Source organism: Misgurnus anguillicaudatus, chromosome 8 (assembly GCF_027580225.2).
Source record: "Misgurnus anguillicaudatus chromosome 8, ASM2758022v2, whole genome shotgun sequence".
Classification (NCBI taxonomy): domain Eukaryota; kingdom Metazoa; phylum Chordata; class Actinopteri; order Cypriniformes; family Cobitidae; genus Misgurnus; species Misgurnus anguillicaudatus.
This window is the reverse complement of record NC_073344.2, coordinates 6,314,723-6,337,201: the sequence shown is the minus strand read 5'-3', so window position 1 is coordinate 6,337,201 and position 22,479 is coordinate 6,314,723. Positions and strand designations below refer to the sequence as shown.

Genomic DNA, 22,479 nt, shown 5'->3' with positions numbered 1-22,479 from the left:
ATTTAAATTGTTGACATGGACAATTCTTTACATTATGTAAGATGATTTTTTATAGAAAACAATAAATCACAAAAAAATGACTTTAGGGGAAAATAGTTGATGAAACAATCCCAAATAAATGCATTATCAGGATTATTGCTTAACAGTTAATATGTACAATGCAAATCATAAATTTGGTTTGAGTATATGTCATTAAAAGGGTGAGGGGACCACTGTGTGGTGATAGCATGTTATTACAGCTTATGTCTGCAAATGACTGGTAATTTTTAAGTGTCAGTATTTTCCCAAACAAAAGAGCCTGTCAAAAATATTATGATATTGCCATGTTGTAGTTAAACATGCAAATGAGGCTATGAAACGTTCACATAAAAATACAGTGGAACATAATATGGGTAGCCTTTCAATAGGCACACTTCTAAATGGTATACGATGTGTCATGAGTCCTGACTTTGGCTGAAATAAAAATAAATAAGAAATATATTTTATTATATAATTTTCACATTCTGAAAAAGTATATTATTATTTCTTATTTATTTTTATTTTAGCCAAAGTCAGGACACATCGTAAACCATTTAGAAGTGTCTTTAAACTGGATATGTATCACCTTTTCCTGCCTGTTCACACAACTAGCAACTGTTAAAAAGTAAAGTAGTTCACTGTTACAAAATCTCCTCGTCTGCAAATTATATGTCTATTAAAAGAAGTCTATGGCCAAAAAAACAGCACATGAAATGATGATGGCTATATTTGTCCAATTTATGAACACGAAGATGCTGCATTAAACCACAGAGAACTATTAATCTCACAGACACAAAATTTGAAATAATTAAAATGATACTTTTTAATATTACTGTTTTTAGCCTATATATTTATGTTAATATTAATGTGATAATTTTGCAAAAATAATTTAACTAATAACTAAAACGAGTTTCTTTAAAAATAAATATCATGCAGATATTACTTTTTCTCCATTAATAACCATAAATGAAACATTATTTAAAAATATATAAAAATTACATGGACCTAAAAAGAACTTGATGGCTTTATTTGTCCAATTTTTGAACACGAAAATGCTCCATTAAACCACGGAGAACTATTACTCAAACAGGTCTTCTCTCACAGGCACGTAATTTGAAATAAAATAAATAAATAAAATGATACTTTTTAATATTACAGTTTTTAGCCAACACATTCATGTTAATATTAGTGTAATAATATTGCAAAATAATTTAACTAATAACTAAAACTAAAAAATGTATCATGTAGATATTACTCTTTCTCCATTAATAACCATAAACGAAACATTAAAAATAATACAAAAATCACATGGACCTACAAAGAACTTTTTGTCTCACACGCGCTTCCGTTCGGCTGTGTTCGAAGGACGTTCGAGGGGTTGCCATCGGTGACGCGTCCCTACGCAACAAAAGCCCGCCCTAGTTCTTGTTTCTCCAATATGATTGGTTCGTCTAATCCAGGCCTTCGAAGACTCGCAAAATAATTGGTCGAAACAGTTCTCAATCCCCCACAAAAATCTATTTACAGTAGGTTGTGAGCGGATAAAGTGTATCCGTTTAGATTAAAACTGGCTTTCACTGTAACGAAAAGCTTCATCTGGCTGGATTTTTTAAATAATAAACTACCGTTTGCGGCCAAATTGCATTAGTTATTCGTCGCAGAAACGTTTCCATTCGTCTTTTTCATCTGCTGAAGCTGAAGACCGAAAAAGATGTCTTCTGATGAAGACAGAGCGAAGGAGATTCTGAAGGGGTTTAAACTGTATCCTTAAGTAATGATAGGATAGATTAGCTCGCTAGCCACAAACTCATACAACTTAACATCATTACAAGCTATCAGATTTCGGGTTTAAGGCATGAATTTAGCCAGTATAAAGCCTGATAGCTTAAATTAATGATGCTGTTTGAGAGGTTGTTTACAGTTAGTAAGGCTGCTGTAGCTGGAATAAGCAATTGTGTCTGTATGCTTTTTTAGTTAAGATTTACAACACTTGATTCTTTTCAGTTTAACTATTTCTGCGTAAAAGAAAATTATTTAATGATATGATAAAAGCTGTAGATTTGTGCATTGTGTCAGACTGTGAACTAGTAGGAAAATTATAATTTCGGATGTTTTGATACCTTTTTATTAATTTAAAACTTTATAGGATCCAGCCAGTTGCTGTGTAATCGCTAGGCATGATAAGCGAGTAGTTTATTTGCTGTGTAATGTGGTATTCTGCTCTAATTTAACATATTTATGGATACTTGGACTATTGAGTTGATGCTATGTGAATAGTAACTTATCAGTAGAATTTTAAAGCAGTTTGTCATATCAGTGAATTTTACATCAGTCTGATGTTACTTATCTGATTATATTTTTCAGTTCAAAGAATATTTGGGCATGTCAGTATTAGTTGGAAGCTGTACTTCACTTTGAATCGATTTCTCTTGGTGTTCTCATAGGCTTCGGGAAACTACGAGACCCTGACAGGCACCTGATTCTTGGGATCAGGTGCATTAGGCAGGTGAAATCTCCTCACAGTTTGTGCCTGCCATTACAATTACATAACATTGTCCAGGGTTTCTATTATAGGATCTGTATATCTGATGACCGTAATCTCACTAGCATTAGAATGTTTTGGTGGATGGAACCGGAGAAATTGGGGAGAAAGGCAAGTGTGTACCCTGTGTGACCATGTTTTGGAAATCAAGAGTGTCGTACCGGCCGGTAATTCTTAAATCCTTGATTTGAAAGGACAGGGATTTGGGTGCGTCATGCACCTCACACTTTAACCGTGTGCTGCATGGAGCAAAGTTGTGAAAATTATAATATAAGAAAGCTGCAAATTAAAGTTGTGAGAGGTTGTGCCATAAATATCAGAATAGGGAAGATGTTCGGCTTTATGGATAAGAAGTTTAGACATTTATTATGCAGAGTGTTTGTAAACTAGAAGAAACCTGTTAAGCATGGCTGTTGTTTCTAGTAAACTTTTTTTAATGTATTTTATCTGTGTACTTCATATGATGTGCATATTGCATTATATATTTGCAATTTATATATTGCATTATATCTGTTAAATAGATGCATTTTAAAATGTGCTACATTTTAACCATTTGCTCGCTGTGAAACTACTGAAAACTACATGGGGCAGTCTAGGAAACCACCAAATATTCGCCATTTTAGTATGGCACATTGTTTAACAGCTGCGCGAATCAAGCTCAGTATAGTTAAAAAAAACTATTAAACCACCTGATGCTTTAACCACCAATTATTTGCCATTTTAGTATTACACATTGTTTAACAGCTGCGTGAATCAAGCTCAGTATATTGAAAATAAGACAATTAAACCACCTGATGCCTTAACCACCAATTATTTTAGTATGACACATAGTACGTTTAATATGTTTATCAGCAGCGTGAATCTAGCTCAGTATAGTTAATATTACCAATACTAATAAAAACAGATTTTTAATAGCTGTTCCAAAGTGTTGTAGCAATCTTATCTCATCTGACTTGTGTGGTTTTTACGCCAGTGTGCCCCAGGGGTGACTACCATGTACGATGTACAGTCCCCTTGAGTGGCTACACAATGCACTAACTTAACATATAACAAAGACGGATAGTTTGGATTGAGTTCTAGTTCTGTGGTGATATGGGACAATATTCTTTGTTCTATTTATTATCTTTGGAACTTGGTATATTCTGTGGCAGCTTAAGCTATTACAGGGTAAAGACACTAACAAACAGTGTACCTAGAATTTTAAGGGAGTCTGGATTTCGTGTTCAGTTCCCCGTCCAATGGAGAACATTTCCAATGGAGCACATTTCCATGTCCAAGTTAATTTAATAGAGTGTCAGCATGAATCCTGAAACAGCTTTTGAGATAGGCTTAATTTCATAAATCAAAAACGTAAGGCGTTTCATGTACTCATCTTTGATGTTTCGGACACATTTCTGTAGTTCTTTTGCACTAGCAATATCCTATAAATGGCAATAATCTGCAACAATGAATGACTTATGAAAAATAAATGTAGCTTCCATGAAAGCAGTGGCACCAAGGGGACTAATTACCTCGACTGTGACAGTGTTTGTGAGTTAAAGGGTCTCTCCCCTGTGACTCTCTTGGTTTGTCACTGGTGTCCTTAGCAGGTATGATCCCAAAGACATCTGTCACCAATAATCTCAAATGGAGCCTGGTCCATCCATTACTTAAGTGAATAGTTTTTAGCATAGTCGTGACTGGTGGAGTGATTGGTGTCCATATTAAGATTTAAAGTGAAATGTGGCATGCAAAATAAAGAGCAGGATGGAAAGTTTATTGGCATGTAAGAGTTCTTCTTTCCATATTAAATCTAGCCACTTATATAAATGACATGAAAACTGTGTAATATGTTAAAAATTATAATAATACTTAAAATGGGACCAAATGTTTTCATTAATATTACATCTTTGGCAGACACTTTTATCCAAAGCGACCTACACTGCATTACAAAGTATACATTTTTATCAGTATGTGGTGGGTGATTCTCACGAAATCCAGATTTAGAAGGTGTCCAGCATCAGAATTTTTAAAAAGCCATTGAAGCCATTTTTTAACTTACTATAACCCTTATTTTTAGAGGATTTAAAAAATATTTCCTATAGAATTATTTAAATTTTTTAAATTATCATTATCAACAATTATCATTACTGCAACATGATATTACATGAAATATATGCATTTACAAACTCATGTTTCAGTAATGAAAACTAAAAAGTTGTCTAGGTACTATGACTAGGGCTGTCACAATGATTAAATAATCATCTCATCGCGATTGTTTGACCTCATTGCGATGATTTCAGATCACCGGAATGATCGCACATCTCTTTAAAAAACACAAGGGGGAGCTGCAGCGCCTGTGTAAACGAGACCGTATCAGATAGCGCTCTTTTACTTACAGTGTAAATGCGATACATTGCAAAGCCATTCAATACAGTGCTATTCTTAAGGATATGTAAGGAATTATGGTCAAGTACTAATATGACCTTAGTATGATTGGCTACTATTTAAGGCCTGTTCTGGTATAGTCAGTTTATTTTTATTGCATTTTTATTTTCAGTTATTTTTAAGAAACTTTATTGTTTATTTCTGATAAGGAATTTTCAGGTTTTTAAAGATATATTCATTAAATTAATATTTACTGCCAGGTAAACCTTGCAAAAGATTTCATTTAAATAATCACAACAATGTGTAAAAATTATTTCATGAACAAACAAAAAATGTATGAGAATTAATTGTCAAAGCATTAAAACAGGCAATTAGTCGTTATAATCGTCACAATGTATTAGACAATTAACCGTCAGCCAAATTGCATAATCGTGACAGCCCTAACTATGACAAACAAAATTTTAACTTTTATCTGGAGAGAAAAAATAAGAACTGCTTACCTGGTAGCCATCTAGAGTGTCACAGTCAATTATGTCCCTTCAAACAATTTTTGTCTTTACATGTTAGTTCCTTGAGGGCTTAAACAATGATTGAAAATTGTTGTGGATGATGAGAAAATTGGTCTTGGACACATTTATATTACTTATTATTGTCTCTACATTTACCAATGATCACCAAATACCAACTGTTTCTTTACTAAAAGTTTATAGTATAACACAAAATTTGGAAAAAAACAACAAAGTTGCTTTGTATGATGTCATTTGAAATAATGTGCAAAATAGTACATGCAGAGATGTTTGTAACTGTATGCTTCTAATTTTGATAGCATTTACTTTTATTATCAAAATGTTTCATGACACCTCATAAGTCTAATTTCGCGAGAATCACCCATGTAATGAAACTTATGACCTTTTGCACTGCTAATGCAATGCAATGCTCTACCACAGAGCTATACAAAAACACAATGTCTGTTTATATTTATATGAATTGATTATATTTATGATAAGCCTTTTTTATTCTAACAAGAATAACTTGGTGATTTGCAAGTGTTAGGGAGCATTTATGTGTTGCTAATAATGCTTGAAAGATGGATTAGGATTAGTGATACATGTGCCACAGTTGTGCAGTCCTGGCTAAAATCTCAAGGGGTTGGTAACTAAGGTCTGTGCTGTACACCTTTAATGACACATGCAGCTTGAGTGTGCTATAGTAGCCTAGAAATGTTCATACAGGTGGTCTGAAGATAAAGAGGTCAGATGTCATTGACATAGAGTGCTATGCGTTCTCACAAGCCATTGTTAGATGGACAGATTGGGCTTTAAGTGTGGTCTGTTTCAGTTAGCTCTTACCAAGGGGGTAGTGAGCTCTAAGATGCATTATTTCATGTGCTGTTGGGTTGTGAAGTCTTTCATTAAATATATAGTATATGCATGCTTAAAATGTATTGTTGTTTGTTAGATTTAGTTTGCTACAATGTTAGCCGTAATATCAGAAAGATATCATTCCCATTCTGTGCCTGTACTGTAGGATAATGCCTTAACCTTTGTCCAGAAACTGGATGAATCTTAGAGATGCAGAGACAGGGAAGGTTCTCTGGCAAGGAACTGAAGATCTCTCCCTTCCTGGGGTAGAACATGAAGGTTTGTTATTTAAACCATTCATATATAAAAACATTCACAAGTTCCAAGCCATGTTATTTACTCTCTAATGCTCTCTACTTAACTGCTTTTGAAGTGGTGACAGTGAGGTCAAGATTTGCTTACATGTTTTTTTATTTCCTCAGTTCTAAATGTAGCACTGAATGTACCATGTTTGGTAACTAACATATTTTTGTTTGTAATTTTCAGCTCGGGTTCCTAAGAAGATTCTGAAATGTAAAGCGGTTTCCAGAGAGCTGAATTTCTCTTCAGCAGAAAAACTGGAAAAATTCAGACTGGAGCAAAAAGTTTTCTTTAAAGGACAGTGCCTAGAAGGTTGTTCTCATTTTAAACCTTTTACTATTGTAAGAAACACTTACACTTTAGGTAAACTCAAAATTTTGTGCAATACCTAAAAATGTTTGTCTGATGCCATTATTTGAGATTGCCACATTAGCATCCTGTTAAAATGAAATGTCATGGGATGGCATTGTTAAAAAAAAGGTTTAACACTTTAATATTCTTGATTAATTTTGGATGGATTGGACTTTAACCTTCTAGGATTACCTTACCTAATGAGATTTTAAAATTAAACCCATTAAGAGTTGTGCATTAGCTTTAAAGCGGACATGTCACAAGAATTTTTTTAAGATGTAAAATAAATCTTTGATGTCCCCAGACTACATATGTGAAGTTTTAGCTCAAAATACCATATATATAATTTATTATAGCATGTTAAAATTGCCACTTTGCAGGTGCGAGCAAAAATTTGCCGTTTTGGGGTGTGTCCTTTAAAATGCAAATGAGCTGATGAAATGCAAACACTGATCACAATGATGGTGGTTTGTTGAAATTGAAACTCAATTGTGCTGTCAATTATTTTCTCTCTTTCTCACTGCACTAAATGACAGTGCCGTGGTTGGATAGTGCAGATTAAGGGGCTAATTATTATAATTCGATCCCCTTATGACATCATAAGGGGAGCCACATTTCAATGACCTAATTTTTCATGTGCTTGCAGAGAATTGTTTACCAAAACTAAGTTACTAGGTTGTTCTTTTTCACAGAAAAAAGCACTGGGGACCAAATTATAGCACTTTAACATGAAAAAAGTCAGATTTTCATGCTATGGCCCCTTTAAACTTTCTGATCAGTGTCAATAGTAACACTCTTAGGGTCATAGTTTAGGCTAGTCCCAGTATTGCAGAGCCGGTCCTCCCTATACGCAAGTCTATGTACACAAGGTACACAAGCTGCGTTGGACCCCGAACCACTAAGGGGCCCACTTGCTCTTAATTTCATGCCGCGCTGCACAGAACGATTGCTGCGTGTCATCACTCTGCCGCGAGAGCCATTCGAAAGCATAACAAGCAGTCCGATCTCACGATACTTTAATTTCATTTGTCACTTGGTCTGTGCAGTGTCGCATGCAGTTGACATGCCTATCAACATGCACCTTGATAAAAGGATATGGTTTTCTAACAAATCTGTCTGTACGGAGCAGAAAAGATAAAAAGGCTTTTTTTGAGTTAATGTGCTTTAACATATTCTGAACCTAAATATTATAGGTTACACGCTATATTCTAATAGATAAAGGTTTCTTAAGATATATATAATCCAAGTTGAACTTTTTCCACTTATTCATTATGCAACACACATACATTAATATACTATCAGTGCTTCATGTTTTAGCGCAATTATACTTATGTTAGATATTATGTTAAATACATGGATTAAGCTATACTATTTACACAAAGAAATGCTCATACATGTACCCTTGTCTTTTTCAGAGTGGTTCTTTGAGTTTGGGTTTGTAATTCCTAATTCTACAAATACGTGGCAGTCTTTGATAGAAGCTGCACCAGAGTCACAGATGATGCCTGCAAATGTTTTAACGTAAGATGCTTTTAAACATTTTATTTACCTTACCCTGCAATTATAAATGTTGTGAAAAATGTGTAATTGTTAACATACACAGTACTGTGCAGAGGTCTTAGGCCACCACCACCACAGGGCTTGTTGTTTTAGAATTTCAATCTATTTTATTAAGATACAAACAGAAAATACAAAAAATATGTACAAAAAAATTTAAAAATGCAATTTTCAGGACTAAATGTCTTTTTTAGGCATCGTCTGTGTTTAGTGTGACCTCTCTTGGCACTAAACACATCTTGAGCGTTTTTGAGCAGAATGAAGTTAAAAGACTAATAGATCCTGTAGTTTCCTGCTATAGCTCAAGTGGAAAAGGAGTTTACCCTAAAAAAAATCACTTTTATACAGTTTTAATACTATATACACATTCCCTGTATTTTCTTGATGTATTCTATTAAAGAGACAGAAAAACAATTATATATGATCACTATAACATTGCAAAAACACCAAATTTAATTGTGGCATGGTGGCCTAGGACTTTTGCACAGTACTGTATGTTCTTACTACTTTCAAATATTTACAAATAATGACTGTTATCCATACAGTGTAACACCATATAGGCACTCTTATGTCCCTCTGTGGTCTTTACAAACAAGTTAATTAAATAATAATTTAAACTCGGATCAATGTTTATTTACTTGGTATGCATGTAATAAGCAGGATAATGTATAGTCAGCAGGTCACTATCGCAAAATAAGCACATTAAGGTTGATACAAACCCATCTTCTTTGCGTCTAGATCATCAGGGTTTATTAGTGATAGTGATGAGCTGACTTTACATTATCCCTTTCATACAGTAGTAGTTGCCCATGACTGAAATGTAATTTTCTCTCCTTCCTCTTAGTGGTAATGTTGTTATAGAGACCAAGTTTTACGATGACGACCTTCATGTCAGCACATCCCGGGTACGACTCTTTTATGTCTGAGGAAATGAGGTCTTAATTTTTTTACTTTCACTCTGGAGGATGCGCCCAGCACTACGAGTTTTAATAGCCAGAGGAGACGCTCTACGAGTATTTTTGAGGGACGGCAACTAAGGCATTGAAAGGAATATTTCGATTAAATCCCCGTTTTAAGTCGAACGATCACACCAGTTTTATGGCAGATAAAGACTTGTACATAAGAGCTGTGATGCTCAAGACAACCTGGTTGTGTAAATTTCTGTTTGTATATTTTTCTCCTCCTTCTGTAATTGAATCATGCAATGTACACTGCTTCCTTTTTGGCTGTTTTTGAAAGGTTTTCTTTAAGCCTGTGCGGTTATTCATGGTTTTGTTTCGTTTTTTTAGCCAGCATTGTAAAATAGGCTGTGTTTTAAATACATTGTGTAGTTACGGATTAAAATATTGATATTATTAAGTACTGTATTTGACTCTAAATTGTTTACTTTTCTCTTAATCAAACATAAGTAGGTTTTTGGGGGGGTTGACCCAATACATGCTATTTAGGTTTTTGCATAATACGTGGATTATAAGGATTACATACATTTTACATCAGTAGTTTATTAGAGAAAACTAGTGCCAGGATTTTCAAGTAGGAGACTAGAAAGGTAAGTGCATTTATAAACAATATGTATAAAAGCATATACACCATGTTATGTTCCAACAAATATATACGCCCTGCTGAAAAAAACAATAAAATCATTACAGAAAATTCTAATGGTTTCCATTAAAATACCAATAGGAGCCATTAGCTGTACCATTAAAACCACTACACTGTAGTGTGTTTTGGGCCATATTCCATTAGAACCAATACATACCATTAGAGACCAACATAGACCAATACACTGTAGTGTGTTTTGGGCCATATTCCATTAGAACCAATAAAACCAAATTCCCAATAAAACCAATAGAATTTCTGTGATGGTGTCTATTGGTTTTTTAGCAGGGCGTACATTAAGAGGAATATATTTTATATTATATATATATACTTTTCAAAACATTGTACATTAATGGTATGTTAAACATTTTAGGATGTTTTAACGATGGTTTTATTGACAGCATTATTAGGTGTTAACTTGGGAATATTTTTATTTTTGATTTATTTTGGGTTTGCTGTGATTCTGTAAATGTTAACCTTTGTTTTTTGGTGATTTTCAAAACATAAAACACGTTTGTTATCAAAGAAAAAAGAATTCCTAAACTAAGTGTAATGAAAATAGATTTTATTTATAGTCTGTTTTTTTGTGTGGTAATGTACACAAAATATAAACCTGTGACAGAAAACGTTTCAGTTCGAGAAGAGCCATAAACACTACATTACCCAGAATTCCTTCCTGCCTGAACGGAAGTTGTCCGTGACGACCTTGGGTAGCTCTCACAAGCATGGCGAATAAAGAGCCTAGCGTAAGTATACTTTTTGCTTTATAAAGAAGTCATAAGATATTATTCTTGTGAAGATGCCTAAAACTAAAGGGCATTTGTGCACAGATTGTTATTTTCTGTAAAAGCTATGGTCTGTCACGTGTACATTCACTGTAACGTACTACTGTAAGCCAGTATTGCCATACTAACGTTTAATGCGCTGTCTGACAATTTCAAAATCTAAACAAAAACCAGGCAGTATAACTTGTTATTGAGATATTTATTTGAATACCTATGTTTAACTCATGATGCCGGGTAGTCTGATAAAGTCTGTTAGGCCTTATTCTTATAGAAAATTAAACTTAACTTACCTGGTAACGAATAGATAGCATTTTTTTTACATTTAATTTAATCACACTGCCCCTCCTAAATATAGACTTAAATATATAATCACTAAATATAATGGAAAGGATGGACAAATTCTAGACATGACGACTTACCCATCAGTTGTCAAAAGGTGGCGCTGTCCTTTCATTTAACCCTTTGAAAGATCTTGAGAAGATGCAGAATTAATATCAAGTTGACGTCTTTGCCATTTATTAAAATCTATATTGTATTAAAGATTTTGTATACGTGTTGTGTAGTTGTGCTTGAAGTCTATAAACTAAAGCTCGGTTTGAATTTAAGGAAGCTTGGCAAAATATTATGACATTTTGCAACTGCACTTGAATTCTTTATTTCAAAAGAAGAATTTTATAGCTTTGAGGTTTATAACTTTGTACCCCTGCAGAAGTTCGCGCAGCACCTGAGAGATCTGGCCGGACGCATGTCCTCTGGCTCAAAGGGTGCTGGACTTGGACTGAAATTATTAATTGGAGCAGGTGCACTCGCTTATGGCGTCAAAGAGGCCACATATACAGGTACCTTCATTCAGATGAGTGTAATGTTTGTCTGCTAACTTGCTTTACTGAACCAAAATGTGATGGACATCTTCTACCTTACTCTCATAATAACATGTTAGTCTGTAGCTTATTTTTAAGCTTATTGGGGCGGTTTCCCGGACAGGGATGAGCTTAAGCCAGGACTAGACCTGAGTTTAATTGGGAAATATAACTAGTTTTAACAAACATACCTTACTAAAAACATTACTTATGTGCATTTTTAGGCAAAACAAAGGGCACTTGTGTATTTTAAGATATGTCAGTGCAAGTTGTATTGAGTACATTTATTTTTGTCTAGGACTAGTCTAATCCCTGTCCGGGAAACTGCCCCATTAAGTCTATTGTGAAGTTATATGATTAAAGGAAAACACCACAGTTTTTCAATATTTTACTATGTTTTTCCCTCAACTTAGATGAATGAAATACATAGCTGTCTTTTTTCAATGCGTGCACTTAATCTTTGTACAGCAAGTCGTGACTGTGTTAGCATTTAGCCTAGCCCCATTCATTCCTTGGGATCCAAACAGGGATGAATTTAGAAGCCACCAAACACTTCCATGTTTTACCTATTTAAAGACTGTTACATGAGTAGTTACACGAGTAAGTATGGTGGCACAAAATAAAACGTGGCGATATGTTTTTAAAGGATAAAAATGAGAAGTATATTGTATGGCGGAAGAGCACTTCGTTTACAGCACTTCGACCTTGGAGTGCAGTAACATCATTACTCCTGACTACTCCCCCATTTGCTCAATATTACTGCGCCCGAGGTCAAAGTGCTGCAAAATAAGTGCTCTTCCGCCATACAATATAGTTCTCATTTTTATCGACTTTACAAAATCGCCATGTTTTATTTTGTGCCACCATACTTAGCGTCCAATCACACCAAAAGCGCTTATGGCAGTTGCAGGCGCCTTTTTTGAATGATATTCTATGGGCAGGGGGCGTTTGCGCGCTGTTTATGCGCGCCGAGCGCCTTGCGGTTTTTGCCGCCTGCCGCGCACGCGTTTTTGAAGGAGCGCTGAGAGCGGAAAAGGCGCCCGACGTCATTCGCGTCTTTCCATTGCCCAATCGAATGAGGGGAGAGGTGGGCCTTACGTTGTGGTGAGGGAAGTTTACAGTTGCTTTGAAGAACCGGACTCCACTCGCTCACTCTCTCCTGCATGTTTGTGCACCTCTCACCCTCAAACAAGGTCAGAGCAAGCGTCCTCTTTTTAAAGTTTCTGCTAATATGACAGTTAACAGCAAAAGAGCGCTCACGCTTCAATATTTAATTGACACGACAGCTGACTCGGTGGTTGCTTAGCAATATGAAAAGCCGCGTAGCACTGCTCTTTTTTTAAAAAAAGGCAGTGCGTCGCGCCTTGTGTTTTCAAGCGTTAAAAGCGCTTTTGGTGTGACTGGCCTCTTGCTTATGTAACTACTCATTTAAAGCTGTAGTCTACGATGTTGAAAATCGGTCGAGAAAGCCTGAGACGGTTAGTAAGTTTTAAAAAACTCATCCCGCCCCTCTGTGCTACCTGATCCCTCCCCCTGGGAAACGACCTGAACAACGTCACTCATTCAAGCTGTGATCACTGGTAGTAAACATCAGAACAGAGATTTACCGAGCAGTAAACACATAAAGGCTTGAAGGAATGAACAATTACAATTATGATTGTAATTGACGTTATTTACTTTCACAACAACGTTTGGCATACTTTTCCCCTCATGAGCTTCAAGAAATGACTTTATAAATATAATTTCTTTGACCCGTGATACGCGATGCTAAGCGGCTAACATTCCAATGCCGACCGGCAGCATGGGCATGTTGTCAGACTGATAATATCATATTTATGTAACACCTCACACAATCTTTGTAAATATAATTATTTTGACCCATGATACGCGATGCTAAACGGCTAACATTCCGATGCCGACCGGCAGCATCAGCATGTAGTCAGATTATAATACTATATTTATGTAACACCTCACACAATCTTTGTAAATATAATTATTTTGACCCGTGATACGCGATGCTAAACGGCTAACATTCCGATGCCGACCGACAGCATCAGCATGTAGTCAGATTGATAATACTATATTGATGTAACACCTCACACATTCTTAGTAAATATAATTACTTTGACCCGTGATACGCGATGCTAAACGGCTGACATTCCGATGCCGACCGACAGCATGTATCTCATAAAAAGATATTTATGTAACACCTCACACAATAAAAGTATAAATAAGTGCGTACCTGTTCAACAAAAGTCTGCCGTGTCGGCGTCGGTTTTCAGCCCCAAATCTCCCTGAAGCTTCCTCCAACGGTCAATGGCGGGCCATATATTGATTCTACTTAGAGTCCGGCGTTTTTCAAATTTTTTTAACCTCTGCTCTTTCTTCAACAGACTTCCTTTTTCTTCCAACCTTTACTGTAGGGACAAGCAGGGGCTGCTTGCTGCTGTTGTTTAGTTTTTTTTCCATTAGTGAGATGTTGCTGCTTCGCTAGCTACCATACACTGACACAAATTTCATGTCGCAGGCAGGAGAGGGGCGGGGTGGTGTGCGATGGGGTGGAGACGCGAGCACGAGGTGGATTTTCAAATGTAGCAGGGATTGGATGAGAGCAGTTAACCAATGTAAGCTGTCCGGCCGGACAGCTACCATACACCCAATAGACTGAAGGGATTTTTTAAATTCTTTTTTCTCTTCATATTGTTAGGATGTTACTGTAGAACCATAACCAGCATCTAAACGAGGTTATTAATAATGAACAATCTTTGTAATCGTAGACCATAGCTTTAACGGTCTTTAAATAGGGAAAACTGTGGAAATGTTTGGTGGCTTATAAATTCATCCCTGTTTGGATCCTAAGGAATGAATGGGGCTAGGGTAAATGCTAACACATTCACGACGCGCTGTACAAAGATTAAGTGAATGCATTGAAAAAAGATAGGTATGTATTAATTCGTCTAAGTTGAGGTAAGAACATAGTAAAATATTGAAATACGGTGGTGTTTTCCTTTAAGAAAATAAGAGTTGGGAAAATCTAAGTCAGATGAATGTTTGTGGTTTCAGTGGAGGGTGGTCAGCGAGCAATCGTCTTTAACAGAATCGGAGGAATGCAGATGGATACTGTCCTCTCTGAAGGTCTCCACTTCAGGTAAAGGTTTGAAAAAGATTTTTACTTGAAATCAAATCCTGTGTGTAATCGCACTGTAACTAAAAGTATTAACCAAATTGATTATTATTAACAGTGAATTATAATTGTTTTACAGAATACCATGGTTTCAGTATCCAATCATTTATGATATCAGAGCCAGACCAAGAAAAATAGCATCTTTAACGGGAAGTAAAGGTAGTGTTTTGGTATTAAAATATTACAATGTCATTGCTGACTCTGTTGTGAGGCATATCAATTTTAGTTTAATATTAGTTTAGTTTCTCAATGCATTGATTACAGAATCTGTCTATTTGTATGCATTGATCTTAAAGTGTGATTTTTGTGAATGTGAATCGATTATTATGGTCTAAAACTAATCTAAAACCTAAAGATTGAATGAGTTGTGATTCAATAAAGTAGGATAATTCTAACATTAAATGACTCCTGCACCCCTCTCATGACGCTGACATAGATGATTCTCATTTCGGTTGTGTTTTTTTACTATACATTATGGCAAGTTAGAGTCCTTTTAAAGGTGATTAAATTCTAATTTTGAATTAAACCTATTCACTTTCTATCCAAAAATGTATACACTACTGTGTTGTTTGACCAAACCATGAGTTAAAGGGATAGTTCACCCAAAAATGAAATGGGTGTCATGATTTTCTCGTCCTCATGTTGTTCTGAACCTGTGTGAATTTCTTTTTTTCTGATGAACATAAAAGAGGATATTTTGATAAATGATGGTAAACACACAGCTGATTGTTACCATTGACTTTCATAGTAGGAAAACAAATATTATGGAAGTATTGTGAAAATGATGATGAAGATATTTTGATAGATGATGGTAAGCACACGGTTGATGGTACCCATTGATTTACATCGTATTTGTTTATCCTACTATGTGAGTCAATGGTTGCAATCAGCTGTGTGCTTGTCATGATTTATTGAAGTATCGTCTTTTGTGTTAATCAGAGGAAGGGACACGTGCGGATTTAGAGCAACATGAGGGGGAGAAAATGATGACAGATTTTTGATTTTTGGGTGAACTATTCCTTTAAGGGGCGGTTTCCCGGACAGGGATTAGCTTAAGCCAAGACTAGACCTGAGTTTAATTGGGAAATATAACTAGTTTTAACAAACATGTCTTACTAAAAAACATTGCTTATGTGCATTTTGAGGCAAAACAAAGGGCACTGATGTATTTTAAGATATGTCAGTGCAAGTTGTTTTGAGTTTGGACAGCTCTTACATTTGTTTTAGTCTAGGACTGGTCTAATCCTTGTCCGGGAAACCACCCCTAAGAGTTATTCTTTATTTTATATGCGAGATAATGTTTTTATAACGTGGTCAGACCTGCAGATGGTGAACATCGCTTTGCGTGTGCTGTCGCGACCTGTTGCCTCCAACCTTCCCGTCATGTACCAGCAGCTGGGGAAGGACTATGATGAACGTGTGCTGCCGTCTATTGTAAATGAGGTTCTGAAAAGTGTTGTAGCCAAGTTTAATGCTTCCCAACTAATTACACAAAGAGCCCAGGTTAGTGTTCTCTGCCCCTTTCGTGAATTACACATTTTCAGTTTAGTCTTGTCCTAATCTGTCTTCTCCTATGATTGAACTTTAGGTCTCTCTGCTGATCAGGCGGGAGCTATTTGAACGCGCTAAGGACTTTAACATAATTCTCGATGATGTGGCGATCACAGAGTTGAGCTTCAGCAAGGAGTATACCGCAGCTGTGGAAGCCAAACAAGTTGGTAGGTAAAAATTATTTTATATGTGCTCTAGCAAAATGTGTGCACCCAATTGCCGTAATAAAAGTGTACGTGGTCTTTCAGCCCAGCAGGAGGCACAAAGAGCTCAGTTCTTTGTTGAGAAAGCAAAACAAGAACAGAAGCAGAAGATCATCCAAGCTGAAGGAGAGGCCCAGGCTGCCAAAATGGTGTGATGAGCTTCTCCTTGATATATTCCTCAAATCTCATGTGAATAGATCTTACATTTCATAGTTTAGGTGCCCACCACACCTGGCATAATCAAATGGGTACTGGTGACCCTCTACCTCTCAGGTTGGTGAGATGAATTTTGATTTGTGGTCTGATTTCATTTACAGTTAGGTGAAGCCGTCACAAAGAATCCTGGATATCTTAAACTCAGAAGAATCAGAGCAGCGCAGAGCATTGCCAAAACGGTAAGCTTGTTTTAAAGGGACACTCCACTTTTTTTGGAATTATCCTCGCTTTCCAGCTCCCCTGGAGTTAAACATTTAATTTTTGCTGTTTTGGAATCCATTCAGCCGATCAGTCTGGCGGTGCCACTTTTGGCATGGCCTAGCATAATCCATTGAATCTAATTGGACCATTGGCATTGCGCTAAAAAAGTAATCGAAGAGTTTCAATATTTTTCCAATTTAAAACTTGAATCTTCTGTGGTTGCATCGTTTGCTAAGACCGACGGAAAATTAAACTTTGCGATTTTCTGGGCCGATATGGCTGGGAACTATGCTCTCGTTCTGGCGTGATAATCAAGGACTTTGCTGCCGTAGCATGGCTGCAGCAGGCGCACAGATATTACGCAGCGCCCGAAAATAGTCCCCTGCTATTGAAAGTGACCAAAGGGACTATTTTTGGACAGTGCGTAATATCACTACGCCTGCTGCCGCCATGGTACATCAGCAAAGTCCTTGATTATTACCCCAGAATGAGAGTATAGTTCCTAGCCATATCGGCCTAGAAAATCGCAACTATTAATTTTCCGTCAGTCTTAGTACATGATGTAACTACAGAAGAATCTAGCTTTAAATAGGAAAAATATTGAAACTCTTTGGTTATTTTTTAGCGCGATGCTAATAATCTAATCAGATTCAATGGATTGTGCTAAGCTATGCTAAAAGTGGTACCGCCAGACCCGGAGATCAGCTGAATGGTTTCAAAAATTGTAAAAATCAAATGTTTAACTCTAGGGGAGCTGGAAAATGAGTGTATTTTCCAAAAAAGTGGAGTGTCCCTTTAATGGCCGTTTATTCATAGGTTTAGATGAACAAGTTTGCTTGTAAACTGTATCCATTGGAAAAAAGTTGTGTATCTTGCCCATGTAAATATTTGATGTACAGAAGTAGTTCTGCCAAGCTTAAGCTGGTCTTGCTTGGCTTTTATTGGCATAAAGTCTGTCCGTTTGGATGTTTTGATGTCCTTTCGGAAAGCCCTGACCAGATGAATGTTGTTTTCCAGGTGGCAGCTTCACAGAATAAGGTGTATCTGAGCGCGGATAGTTTGGTTCTGAATCTACAGGATGAATCTTTTAACAAGTAAGCTCAGATTTTATTTTACTGTTTTAGTTAAATATCTTTTATATATTTGTACATCTGCTGTTTCTGTATGACATGAAAGAGGAGAATTTTTAAGGATACTTATCAGTGGCGCCTGTGACTTCTTTTTTTGAGGGCGCAGGATGCGAAGTTCTTCACAACATGTATGTAGCCCGTCATGTGTGTGGTTCGTAATTTCAAAATATGTGTACTGTGTGTCGAGTTAACCTATGTGCATCACGTGTCTTGTCAAAATGGATGAATGCTGTAAACACGTCTAAAGGGTTAAAAGAGACGCTTTGCCAGATACTCGCATAATCTCATGCGTAATCTGAATTTACTGTTAAGGGAGTGTCTTTTTGCGTGTATTTTGTGAACGTGATGCACATGGTTCACATGACGCAACAAACACACATTTTGAAAACACGAGCAACACACATGACATATTTTGAATTTGCACCCTTCGGAATAGTAGTCACAAGCCACCACTGATACTTATGCTGGTATTTTCTGTATGCCCTCTTAAAACCCACTTTCTTATACACATTTTTCTGCATGTTTAATAATATAGTTGATGCTGATAATCACACTAAATCTTCTGCATTTGCATTGCAGTTTGTCTCTTGGAAAGAAGTAATACTTTCATGGATGCAATTCATTCCAAGTGTTGTACTACCAGATGGCTTTTTCTGATTGGGTCACAAATGGCCATGTCATTCAGGGAAGATTCGTCAAATATCTAATGGTTTAGTCCTGGTTCGTCTGGCAGACTTTACTTCAAAAGTTGCTGATTATGAAGACACTGCAGTTTTGCTAATTTTTTAGCATGAATGAATGATGGCAACAACATACTTGAATAATTTTCATACTTTTGATTGTTGTTATTGGTGAACCAGGAGACATGTCTGTAAATAATACATCAGATGAGCTCCAGATTGACTGGAACTGTTTATCCATCCATTGTTTTAGGAGTGATCTTTCAGGATGTCTTGTCTGAAATGGTATGGCCTATCCAATTGTATGTGACACAAAGTGACAGTGTAATAAAATCATTTATTAAATCAAATAATTTAAAATTTCTTATTTTTTAAGTTTAATAAAGTGCTAGATAATATTTCCTTAACTTCGAAAAAAGTAACAGTTGTTCTGCCCGAACCATTTGTATGTTTTGCCTGACAAGCCTTTTCTTGTATGAAATGCTTAGGTACCTGCAGTAACCTGACATGAACTACAGTATACAAGCATTGCCTGCCATCTGTTTCTCTTTACTATCTTCTAATAATCCAGCTTTGTCTACCTCTCTACCCTTTGAACTCTTATCCCTCCCCCAAAACTCATTGGGCTTGTGCTGCTATTTTTTTCTTCAATTGAAGCATATGCAGAACTAAACCTATTGCCAAACTGCTTACCCAAAACATTTTAAATAGGTAATGTAAGGCTGTTACCTGTATTGTTTTAAAGAATCATTCACTTTTTTGTCAGTGAAAGCTTGCATGTTAAAAAAAATGTTTCGCTGAAAAAAATAAAGGCTGGATTTACTTAAAAATATAGTGCATCATTTTTGCATCTATTTTTTTAAAGTAAGTATTACATGGAATTTTAAGCAATTTATGCAATTACTTAAAATTCCACGTAAAACTTACTTTTAAAAAGTGCATAAAAATGCACTATATTTTTAAATAAAGTAAGCAAATTATTTTTTACTGTGTGTTTTTATTTTTAAATACAGTATAAATTGCCTCATTGTGAGATTTAAGCAAGCAGATATAAGCAGAAAGACTCGCTGACTGTGTGCATATTTTAGTGGATCATCACAGGATGTATTAAAGCTCTTATATGACTCTTATACATATAAGTGGATCATGTTAAGCCATTTGCGCTTATGTGGGATAGAGGTGTAGTGTGTAAGGCTACAGAAGTTGTTCAAAAAGTTATTCTTTATGCAAACATTGCTTTTCTACAGTGTTGGGACACACTGATGATGTCAGACTTACAAAAAGATCCCACCAGGTGGTATTCAATGCTCAATACTGACAAACAAGGACATTTAATTAAGTTGTAGAGACCATATGCTCCATAAAACTACAAAATTTGAACTCTGGCTCAAGACTTGTGTCTGTTTGTGTCTGTGTCAGTTGGGTGACAGTACACGTGTCCCATTCCTAATGGGTCGCCATACTGTGACTATATTAAAAAGCTCTGTTTGTGGTGCCATTTATGTGCCCAAGACATTATATGTTTAAAATGCAAGAAAACTAGCACTAAAATACATTTTTATTATTAAGCAAAGTGTCCTACAAGCTAATCTATCACCAAATTTTAACTATATAATTTAAGAAATTAATAAAAACTACACAAAAACACTAATAAAAACTGAATTTTTATCCATCCTTGCTCTCTATCTCTATATTTTTTGTGTGGGTCCATATCCCATCTTATCCCATTTTTACTTTAAATATTTTTACTATTGAAAGGTCATAATATTTTAAATAAAATGCACATTTTAGTGCACATGTCCCTCTGTGCTCCCCCCTCTGAAAAGCTAGTAATATTTCACAAAGTCACATTTTCAGGTGGAAGTTACATCATCTGGATCTGAAGGCCATGTGAAGATAAAAAAGTTACTTTTCTCATTTTCTTTTCTGTATATTTTATATTGACGCTATGACTGTAAATGACAATCTTAAAGGTGCCATAGAATTTAAAAAATGTATTTAGCTAGGCATATAATAAGAGTTCTGTACATGGAAATGACATATTGTGAGCCTCTAAAGCGTTTGTTTCCTCATTCTTATGTAAACCTTGTGCATGCAAAAGACTACTGAAAAACAGGCCAATCTCATAACACTGTAATGTCACAGTTGAGATGTACACCCCAACATGTTTACTAATGTGAGATACTGGCATGAGCCGCAGATCAGAGACAATCAGAGCAAAGCTCAACATTATTATTCATGATCCTTCCCAATAGGGTAAAAATTAGAATCCAAATAATTTTTGCATTTAATAAAGTTACATACCATCTATGTAAATATCAAAAAAACAATGTAACATATTATTTCAATGCATTCTTTGGCACCTTTAATATTCTGTCCTGTTAACTATATTATTTATTTATTGTTAACGGTTTATTTTAAATTTAAAAAAGGTAAATCACTAGAATTTGCGCAGCTATTTGCTAAATCTATGCTAAAAACTCAGCCCTGTTTCCAAAATGTCTCAAATCACTCTCCTCCTTAAACCATGTTCAAAAATAAACAAGTTTGAGAATGACCAATACTCATTTTGACACGTAAAATATGTGTGTTATTAGATTTAGTGTTTAAAAAAAACATGAACTTTAAATTTGACGAGTTACAACATGCAAATGAACCGATTCGGTGGAATGGCCTACTACACGCTAATTCGAAGGTGAGTAGTAGTAGTAGTAGGTCGGCGTGCATACTTCGAGAGAAAACGCCTGAGAAAAGCCATTGACGGCCTACAAGAGTTGTAAGTTATGGTCCGTTTATTCATAAAGTGTTATTGTGTGTAAAAATGGTAGCCCTAAACATGAAAAGAACGTACACTTTTAAACCACGAAAACGTTTTTTTACACGCAGCGGCATTCAGCATCTGTTTACATATGAAACCGTTTACTAGATTTCGCATTATAATCGCGAGGTAGCCCTTTACACTTTTGGTTTGGTTTACGATTGAAAAACTACGGTTTGCTAAACTTACTGTTATTAGACGGTCTGTGTGGTGTGTTATGTTTCGTAAAAGCACATTTTCAATAAAATATTATTTGTTTATTTATTGAGCCTTTAGGCCTGCGGTAGCCTACACTCCGTTGAGCAAGAACAGTGAAACACCTGCCTGGGTAAACTAAATGTTAACTGGGGATTTCGCTGGCTGCGGTTGTACATGTTTTACTGCTTGCTGCTGGCTGGCTGGCTGGCTGGCTGGCTGCCTCCCTTCCTTCCACGCGGTAAAAACGAAGGCAAGCCCATCGTTAAGTTGGTGTGTCTCCATGGCAACACTGACCTCATGCTGTGACAGGCAATCTGGACGGGTTGCTATGGTGACTCGCTGACATCAAACCTGAGCTCCAGTTGCCATGGCACCACACCTACTGGCTCAGCAGCTATTTCTGTGTGATGTCTAGAGCCAACAGGCAGCAGAGTTACAATGTCCCATTTTCATCTGCGTTACGTATTTCTTTGTTTCAGTGCTGTTTTTTACATGCTCTTTATGTAACGTCATGCATACATACAAAAAAAGGTTTTTCCGATCACTCGTTTGTGATCG

The 22,479-nt window shown here is 36.0% G+C and overlaps 2 protein-coding genes across 3 annotated transcripts; both read left to right on the top strand.

The window, feature by feature from the left end:
- The first annotated feature begins 1,501 nt into the window (after positions 1-1,501).
- pde6d (phosphodiesterase 6D, cGMP-specific, rod, delta) lies at positions 1,502-9,863 on the top strand. The gene is made up of 5 exons (XM_055213717.2): positions 1,502-1,779; positions 6,479-6,567; positions 6,775-6,900; positions 8,355-8,460; positions 9,341-9,863. Exons 1-5 carry the CDS (start codon positions 1,730-1,732, stop codon positions 9,420-9,422), a joined length of 453 nt encoding a protein of 150 aa, XP_055069692.1. The 5' UTR covers positions 1,502-1,729; the 3' UTR covers positions 9,423-9,863.
- Positions 9,864-10,681: 818 nt separating this feature from the next.
- On the top strand, positions 10,682-19,264 carry phb2b (prohibitin 2b). Of its 2 annotated transcripts, none has more exons than XR_008646422.2 (10): positions 10,682-10,841; positions 11,590-11,719; positions 14,804-14,888; positions 15,004-15,083; positions 16,243-16,427; positions 16,513-16,642; positions 16,724-16,867; positions 16,996-17,073; positions 18,113-18,189; positions 18,805-19,264. XR_008646422.2 is itself a non-coding variant. In XM_055213716.2 (10 exons), the coding sequence occupies exons 1-10, from the start codon at positions 10,821-10,823 to the stop codon at positions 18,824-18,826; spliced, it is 912 nt and encodes a 303-aa protein (XP_055069691.1). In that variant the 5' UTR covers positions 10,682-10,820; the 3' UTR covers positions 18,827-19,262. The 2 variants fall into 2 exon arrangements, 1 of the variants encoding a protein (XP_055069691.1); XM_055213716.2 differs by having other exon boundaries at positions 16,724-16,827; positions 18,805-19,262.
- Positions 19,265-22,479: the final 3,215 nt, after the last annotated feature.